This window comes from Gavia stellata, chromosome 1, assembly GCF_030936135.1.
Source record: "Gavia stellata isolate bGavSte3 chromosome 1, bGavSte3.hap2, whole genome shotgun sequence".
Lineage (NCBI taxonomy): Eukaryota > Metazoa > Chordata > Aves > Gaviiformes > Gaviidae > Gavia > Gavia stellata.
The window spans coordinates 72,327,566-72,336,480 of record NC_082594.1 but is presented as its reverse complement, the minus strand read 5'-3'; the positions used below and the strand labels follow the sequence as shown (position 1 = coordinate 72,336,480).

General features: G+C 47.8%; 1 protein-coding gene across 1 annotated transcript; it reads right to left on the bottom strand.

The window, feature by feature from the left end:
- Positions 1 to 4,668: 4,668 nt before the first annotated feature.
- LOC104256264 (lysozyme g-like) lies at positions 4,669 to 8,446 on the bottom strand. The gene is made up of 5 exons (XM_059826885.1): positions 8,404 to 8,446; positions 7,485 to 7,574; positions 6,230 to 6,426; positions 5,837 to 5,975; positions 4,669 to 4,799 (listed from the first exon to the last, which is right to left on the bottom strand). The coding sequence occupies exons 1-5, from the start codon at positions 8,444 to 8,446 to the stop codon at positions 4,669 to 4,671; spliced, it is 600 nt and encodes a 199-aa protein (XP_059682868.1).
- Positions 8,447 to 8,915: the final 469 nt, after the last annotated feature.

The following is an 8,915-nucleotide window of genomic DNA, read 5'->3' as shown; positions in this document are numbered from 1 at the left end:
TGCTGGAGGCAGACTTCAGGGGTGACCGACCGCCGGTATGACCCACACGGTGTTTCTCACATTCACCTGACATCTCCAGTTTAAAGGGGAGCTAGTGTTGCCCTTTCTGGCCTGGATAAAACATGAGGTTGTTTTTATCAGGAAGAAAACCCCATAAAATGAGCCTAGTATTTTGGGGTGTGGTCCTGAGTGTGCCCAAGGCAACCACCAGAGAAGCACTGTCCTGGGAACAGCTTGCTGGCTAGGAAATCCCAGCTCACTTTTTCAATGAGTAACGAAGCAGAACAAACTTGTTTATTCAGCACTGCATTGCTGTGGTGGTATTTCCCTTTGTTTTCTGCATCTCTTGAACAGAGCGACATGGACATTTGGCTCAAACCGATCCAAATCCAGCATTCAGGGTCAGTCGTCAGAGCAATCTGTTCACTCACATGGCTTACGGCTCTCGCCCATGGGGACTTGCTTTTGGCAGTGGTTTCCTACGGCTTCAGTCACCACTGAAACAGATTGTTTAATTGTTCTCTCTGCCTGGTGTCTATGCAAGTCAGTTATTGCAGCTCCAGACTTTATACAGATCCCTGCCTGAGCCATGAAGGGATCAGCCCATACCTTCTGCAGATTAACAAGGGGATGAGAGAGAAAACTTACCACCTCAAGTTTGCTATTTATTATAAGAAGCACATTTAAATATATTTCCCAGTACTGACATCGGTTGTAAAAAACCAAAGCATAAGACCCCAACAGAGAAGATTTTGCTTCCCTATCTGTAATTTGTTGTCTTTTCAATTTGCTGCCTGAGGATTCTGATGCAGCGATTTTGGCCTGGAAAGGTCTTTAAACAACACCTGCTGCATTTCCCCGCTCTACAACAGTATGACATACAGCTACTTTTACCTTTACGTCTTGTTTGTTTTTTAAAACGCCCAGTGAATGTTGCATTGCTTCGCTACCTTGCAAGTTTTTTGAAGTATCCAACACAATTCTGCTGCCAAGCTTAACGCTACTTGCCTTACCCTCAAGGGGAAGGGAAGGACATGGGTCATCGCCCTCCATTTCTTTTGCGTATTGAAAAATCATAACTGTGTCCTCTTTCTCTTTTCTGGAGAAAAAAGCAAGTCTAATTCCTTGTTTCCTTTAGGCTGTACCTTTCATTTGAGTTGCGATCCTCCTAAGCATGTTTTTGTCGGTGCAACACACCCAAACGTTGTAGCTGAGCCGCACTTACGCTGACAGCTGAACAGCTGGGAGAAGAATTACCCCAAGTGCTTCATACACAGTGTTATGATAAAGATAAAGCCCCAAAAGGGATTTTCCCTCTTTTTCTGTTCTTCCTTCCCTGCCTCCCCTGGCATCTACTCCTTTAGTTCCCACTGGACCCCCCCAAGCCTTTTCCGCGATACGGTCGCCTGCTCGCTTCTCCCCTGCTTATGCTCCTGCTTAAGCTCCTTGAGTGTTTCACACCTGTGTTTACTTTATTTCAGTACTTTGATTCCTAACAGGTTTTCATAGTTTTTAACCATTAGCGGAAGTGCTCATATTCCCTCTCAGTGTGGCTGTCACCCACGGTTTGATAGCTGTTGTCCACCATTCATTTTCCAAACACAATTTTGAGATAAACTGGTGCAGGCCAGACTTCTGCGGCTCCACTTGAAATGCTTCACCAGTTTGACCGCAAGCTGCTGATAACCAGTGCTTTTTGTACTTATCTTAAGGCTCTTCACATATGAGGCCGCTTCAGATTGCTGCCGAAAGCCTTATTGAGCTCATGATACGGCACAACCATGGCTTGTCTCTTGGCCACTTACCCACTGAGATAAGGACTTTGGTTGGTCTGAGGTGTTTTTTTTCCTGCCAGGACAGGCTGCCAGAGCCCTCCTGACTGTTTTTTGCTGCTTCATCGTCTCCCAGGTGCTCGCAAAGCAATCATTCAATCCCTTACTCTAGCATCTTCCTCAGCATTGCAGGCAGGTGTCCTGCTCTGTGATTCCCTGGACCTTTCTTTCCCCTCTGATTCCGCTTTTCTCTTTCCTTACCTATGCTTCTGCTTTTTCTGATATGTTACTTGGTATTAGATCATTTGTTTTACAAGCTTCCCCCTTCTTTTAATAGGCCACGGATCAAAAGAGTGACCAAGAGTGTGACCGCAGCAGCCCTGTGTACACCAGCCAGATGAGTAACTTCCAGTAACATCAATGCTGGTGACCGGGAAAAGACCAAAGGGGAAAAGCAATATCAACTCACTGTTTGTCAGGAAAGCTTTTGCTCAAATCTTAAGGCAATGTGCCAGTGTTAAACTTCCCTTAATTACTTACTCCTTCCTGCCAATTTATCAAGCAATTATCTTTCAGTTCATTTTCCGCAGAGATTTTCCTTACTTGCTACAAAGTGCTGATACTCTAAAATAATATTTGCAATAAAATATGGAATTCCCAGAATTAGGACTCTTAAATAGACTTAAAAAAGAAATAATCCTTCGTGGCAATGCTGCACAAGCCAGCAGGCAGGTCTGCAGGCCCTTGGGTGTTGCTACTATAGGGTGAAGCAGTAGCTTCATAGGTAATGCACACTGAAATTGGACTCCTGAGGAGCTCACAGATTCCCAGGGATGGCAACACTAGTACTGGTGACAGGGAGCCTGCTGGCAGCAATTAAAGGTGATGTGAAGGGAACCAAAGAAAGCTCCACTCTTGTTCACCCTCCAAACTCAGAAAACAACTTTATACACATAGGCAGCAATGAGATTCCCTGCCCCATTTGAAGTTTATACTGATCTATCAAAAATGCATTCATAGGTTTTACATAAGAGGTTTGTATAACAGAGAGGTTTATATAACATAATGCAGCAAAGATTTCAACCTATGAATTTTACATAAGCTAATTCAAATAGAGGGGATAAAACCATGTGATATGTTTCACAAGTTTGCATTACAAAGTAAAGATTTTACTAAAATTATCTTAATATAGTGCAGAATTCACTAAAGATGAAATAATATATAGTTTAATATCTCCGGTTGCTCAACACTGAACTGTTTCCTGTAGTCTTAAAAAAAAAAATCAGTAACGTTAGAGATATCCTAGAGCTCCCTCTGGTCTCCAAAGATGATAAAATGAGTTTGCTTGCAAATACTTCAGTCACTCACAGTCCTTGCCATGTCAGTAAGCAGATGAGTGACTGGCAAGACAAAGGAGCACAGCGTTAAAATTGCTCTGCTTGCAAAAGCTGTCTCCAAACCAGCTCTCACACTGCATGCGTCAACACTACCCGACAGCCCAGGCACGTGTGCAGTGCAGCCCTGTGCTGCCAGGCAGGGACATCGCTTCTGCATCGACAATGGTGACAGAAATGTGCCCTGACGCCTCCAAAATGGTTACTCAAAAGGCTAAACATGAATGTCCTTATTCCCCTGTTCACAGGTTTGGGGGCAGCAGCTGGGCTCGGGCTGCCTCATGCCCTGCCGCCCAGCCCAGCTTTTCTCATCCACCCCAGTCTGCAGCACAGTTTTCCTTTCTCTGTTCTCAAATTCAGTTTTAGACCCATTTCAAGAGTACCAAATTGGATTATTTACTAAAGTTGCAGGTTGTTGCCCACCAGGCGCCATGGGGAAAAAAAAAAAAAAAATGGGATTCAACATTTATCTTTATTTGCTCTCTCATTCTCAGTATTATCCTCAGTAAACCTAAATTTGCACCCAGACCCATCCACATTGAAGAACGCTTTCAAACAGAGCTTATAAACCCAGAGCTAATTCTCTCCTAATTAGAAGTTGGGATTCCTGGCAGAGGGACAGATGCTGAAATGCTTTTAAATTTGGAGGAAACCCAGCATAAAGGTGCCAAAGCTAAAGCAGGAAAGGTTGTGGGCTTTTTTTACCAACACTATTGTTGTGATACAGCTCCTGGGGAGGGTACATAAAGGGCTGTCTCCTGTTTGGAGGGCTGCTCTCTAACGGAAAGATGTTTTGCATGCCTGCTATGGCACTTGTAGTACTTCCCATTTAGAGGCTTCCCCATTGTGTGAGCCTGCTTTTCACCCTGAAGAGGTCTCCAGCCCCACCATGGGCATGGGCTCCACAGCTTGGGAGACTAACAGAAGCGTGTTTAGCGTTGTCTCCCACAAGGCCGGCCATGGGAATACACAACTAATGCAGAAACATGCAGAGACCAGAGGCTTCTTGAGAAGTCTCTTCATTGCCCAGTAGCTAACACAATCAAGGGGAAGGAAGGTTTCAGCTTCGGGGGGTTCTCCCCCTTATTGGCCAAGGAGAGGGAAAGAGTTGGATGTAGAAGATGGGAAGAGCACAGCCTATGCCCAGGGAGAGCGGCTTGTGTGCCCGCACCTGGGGGATGCACAAACAGCCACGGGTTCATCTTCAAACGGGAAGAGGCACCTTCCTCATTCGACATTTAAACATTGGTGGTCTGTCCCCATTTGCCTTTCTAAGGCCCTGAACTTGTGGTTTCTCATCCCTGTGGGTCCCCTGGAAGGCAGCGCTGAGCTTGCCCGACTGTGAGCAGGGAGCTGGGATTTGCTGGAGCAAGTGAGGTGCTAGTGCCTGTGCCACCAGCATTGGTCCTGCCAGGAACTCTGAGGAACTGCTCTGGATGCTACGATCACTACAGGGCTAGTCTATGTAGAGGAGATACTCGGTGGCGGGGTGAGTTTCTGAGCTAGAACCCGTGTCTCTTGAAGTACTGGGCTCGCCTAATCACGCTGTTGACATAGTAGTTGTCTCTGTCGCATGGGTCTTCCTCATAGACCTGGAGGTTGCCCATTTTTGCATGGTAGGTGCAGATTCCCCCTGAAAAGAGTTAAGAAGGCGTTGTTATGCGCTTGCAAGTAAGAAATAGGTATTTAAAAGTAAAAATTCCTAGCCAAAAGGGCTCTCACCAAGCCTATACAACTGCTTGGGAAATTGCTAATTGTGCATTATTGTTGAAAAGTGACTGATTTTGCAAAATCCTTATTTCTATAGTGAAGGAATCCATGATTCTCTCCAAATGCAGGTGGGAATGGCATGTTAGTCCCAGAAAAGGGTGTAATCTAAAAAGGCAAGGATGGGAGAGCAAGAAATAACACCAGGTGAACAAACCAGCAGGCAATTAACACGGACTACAAGCAAACCTGGATCCCAAGCTTCCTTGACACAATCAACAGCCTGCCGTGATACGCCTGCTGTGTTGCAGTGCCTCAATTTCTGCCTTCCCCAGTGGCTTTTGTTTAGTTGGTTTCTACCTTATTTGTCCACCTGACAGCGATTCCCCTTGTAGGATGAAGAGATAAGAGGATAACTTGAGACCTGTTCACATTCACTGAGCACAATGCCTTTTCCAGGGAATTTAAGGAGGTCCTGGATCTGGCCATTCACCAGCAGTGGCCCAGCTATTCAATGTAGTGGCCTTCTGTGGGCATTTGTCACTGCAGTCAAGGGGCAACCTGCTGAGACTGTGCCCAACACCTTCGCCCAGCCCTGCATGGGGTGTTTCCCTGCTGCTGCGGCAGCTCCCAGTCTGGGCTGGTTTCCCGCTGCTTCCTACTGCAGCAAATCTGCCAAGGAGCTTGGCACCCCACCGCAGTCTCTCTTCTGCAGGCAGAAACAGGGAGGCCCTGTGGACAGTGTTTAGAGCTGGGAGGCTGCGTCTATATTCAGACTTCTTGCCGGTCTGCTGTTTTGGGATTGTCTCTTTTGAACTAAAAAACTCTGGGGTTTTTTTTTGGTAAGAGGTGCTGTAAAATCTGCCAGACTGATGCTCTTTTCCCCTTAAAAGTGACACCAATAAATGCAGAGCGCTCCCATCACTCGGCATGTCCCTTTCTAGTATATAGCCCGTTGTGTACCTCTCAGCTGCTGGTCCCAGGTCCAGGTAGGATGTCTTGCCCGTACTTCATTAATTGCAAGAACCAGGATAGTTGAGCACTGATTTATGTGTTCTTCACTATCCCACATTCCGAAAGGGCGCTGTTGCTGCCTGCCAAGCTAGAAAAGTCAAGCAACAAAATGGGTTTCCTTCTGAACACAACCACCACTGCAGCTTCTCCCTCTTCTTTGTACTCCCAGGCTGTGATTCATGGAAGTGACCTTATTCAGGATAACATTTAAGCACAACCTTTGATGTAGAGAGAATGCATTTAAGTGCTGTCTTGAATGCAGAACAGTCATTTGCTAAGGTAAAGCCTTGGGATATACACTCCATTACTGCTCTGTTACTCATACTTATCGCCCTGACGTACCTGCATCAAGCCATACTTTTGTCGATCCTGGTCCCAGCCATTGTCCAGGAGCTGGCCAACGCGGCTTTCCTGTGAAATGATGGCAGCAATGAGCGCCGGGTCCAAGCACAGGTTTCTGGCTACTCTCTTAATTGGAATCTCGTATTTCCTCAGGCGTACAATGTCTGCCTCAGCAGTCCTCCGTACCATGGCAAGTCCTGCAGCTTAGGAAAAGGCACACTTACACACTCTCCCATCCAAAACCCTTGCTTTCTCCTTGAGCGGGTGTATCAAAGGAGTAACTCGAGTTTTGAAGAAAATGCAGCTACACCGAGTTGGGCAGTGGCGCTTGAGGAACAAGCACATCCCTATCGGCTCTGGCTGTGGCCGGGGAGCTGCTGTGCCAGTACACGAGGATGACAAGGGGTAGAGGGCAGCTTCTCAGGAGGTGGGACTGCGTGTTCACGGTCCTCTTCTGCTGCTGCACAGCTGCAAATGCAGCTCTGGAGTTGGAAAAGTGAAATTTCAAATTGCATTTGAAAAAAGTGAGACTGACCAGCCAAACTGCACTAACAGCTACATTGTCAGCCTGTGTATAGAAAGGTGGAGATTTTTTTGAATTAATTTTGGAAAAGTTTGGAAACAAGCAAGTGGATTCAGATCCACACTTGGACACCCACAGTCAGGTGTCCAAGGCACCTATGTCTGGGGTACATGGCAAAGCCCCTTAGAGTCCCTGGAAGTCTCAGCAGTGTGAATCTGACATAGTCAGCTGGGCAGTGACATGGGCAAAAACACAAGGCAAGAAAGAGGGAAATGGAAAGGAGTTACCAAAACCAGGTCACCTAGAGGTAGGATGGCTACAAACCCGGGACCTGCAAAATGTGTCTCTGGCAGGTCACCACTGGCCAGATCAGCCGACATGCTAGCACTGAGAACCTGGCTCTGCACATCTTCCCCTTCGAGCTGAGAGCCCTGGGGTTTTGTGAGGATGCTGATGCTAAAGTCCTGGGTGATGAAGGAGCCATTTTGACTGAAAAGGGGTTGCACCATTTCCCTCTGCTTAGAGGCTGAGGGTCCTGACTGTGGGACCTGAGGTTTGTCCTCCCGCTTCTTTGCCAGGTCTGGAGGCTTCGCAGCACCTGACATTTTGGGGGAGGAGGTGTTGCTTTCTTCCTTTTGGCTGTACCACATTTAATTTGGCGATAACAGAAGGCAAAGCATCTCTCTGTCAGGTACAAACAGGTTGACAAATCAAGCAATGAATGATACCTACCACAGTCCGGGGCTCTTACGGATGTGCAGGAGATCATGGGGGCTTGAAGAGCACTTACATCACCATAGCAACTGTAACTCATGGATGGAGCTGAAAAATTGAACAGAGGTGTTTGAACACATAAGATCTCAGAGCAATATTGTACAGCATGCTGCAAGTGAGTACAAGTCAAGCACAAGGGATTCATCCAGACCTGTAACCCACATCACCTTGTGTTGGCCACTCTTGTATCGTTGCTACTGCTCTCCATCGGTAACATTATCAAAGAAAGCTAGAGAACAGAAATTTGTTCTTTTCTAACTTGATAGGTTGAAGCAAGTGAAACTAATGACAATACATGAATAGGCACCTGCCCTGTTACGCCTAAAGGTTGGTTTGGGAGAGGGGAACAACAGCATCTGCATTTATTTCAGAGCGTTTTTCCCATTCAATGCCCTCCAGCGTCCGTGACCCCTCAGATGGCGGCTGGTGGTACCCGAGCACCCTGGATGGGAACGTCTCCTGTATCCCTCTACAACTTGGTGAGGAATTAATTCAGGAGAGTGCTTGCCTCAGCCTGGGCAAATTACCCTGCTTCCTCAGTAACCGAGGAATGAATAGCCTCCATCAAACAGCCTGCGACATTTGTGAGACCATTTCTGAGTAGGCGGAGGGATCAGATAAGGTTAGCTGGGAAAATCAAGAGGAGGCATGTCTGTGACTCCCTTTGGTGTCAGTCCCATACTCCAGACATGCTGGTTTAAAGGACGCAGGTGGGCAGCAAGCAGCCTCAAATGGCAGCCGAGAACCTTCAGCCACACAGGGTTTTACAGCGCCCCGCAGAAAGGGGACCTCAGGCCTGACCGCATGCCTCCTCTCCACAGCCCATCTGCAAACTCTTCCCAGGGCGCTTTCGACAGCCAACCGAACCCTGGCTCACCGACAAGGGCTGTAAGGCCCAGCAAGAGCAGTGCGGGGATCATGGCGATGGCTCTCCTCAGCTGCCGCAGGAGACCTGGAAACACAGCAGTTTGGAAAACGTGAAGAAATCAGTGCTGATTTTCAACAGCCTTCTAGTAAAGTTTGAGTGCCAAAAGCTCCCCCCCTGAGGTCCCGGACGGGGACGGTGTTAGCTGAAGACGGGTTGGGGAGCAGAGGCACCCTCTCTGCAGCATGCTCCCCTCCTCACCCCCAGCACAGGACACAGCCGCCAGCTTCTGAGAGCGGTGGCGGGAGGAAAAGCAAGTGATGGGAGCCCCATGTGCTCCTTATTTCCTCCTTGTTTGGGGGATAGACGCTTCTCCTGCGGCTGAAAGTCTCCTCCACTTTGTGTGCCACCACACCATCACGTCGAGACAGAAAGGCTGAGCCTGGGGACCTTGGGAGCAGAGAGGTCCCCGTCGGCTGCCTGCGCCAGCAGGGATTTTTTAGTCCCTGTCACTTCGTATCGCT

Bases quoted from the DNA above. Each gene is read 5' to 3' on its own strand.
- LOC104256264 (XM_059826885.1), bottom strand. From the start codon at position 8,446: ATGATCCCCGCACTGCTCTTGCTGGGCCTTACAGCCCTTGTCG. The intron at 6,427-7,484 runs GTAGGTATCATT...CCTAAGCTGCAG, and splicing joins CGTAAGAGCCCCGGACTGTG to GACTTGCCATGGTACGGAGG. The intron at 5,976-6,229 runs GTACGTCAGGGC...TGACTTTTCTAG, and splicing joins AAAAGTATGGCTTGATGCAG to CTTGGCAGGCAGCAACAGCG.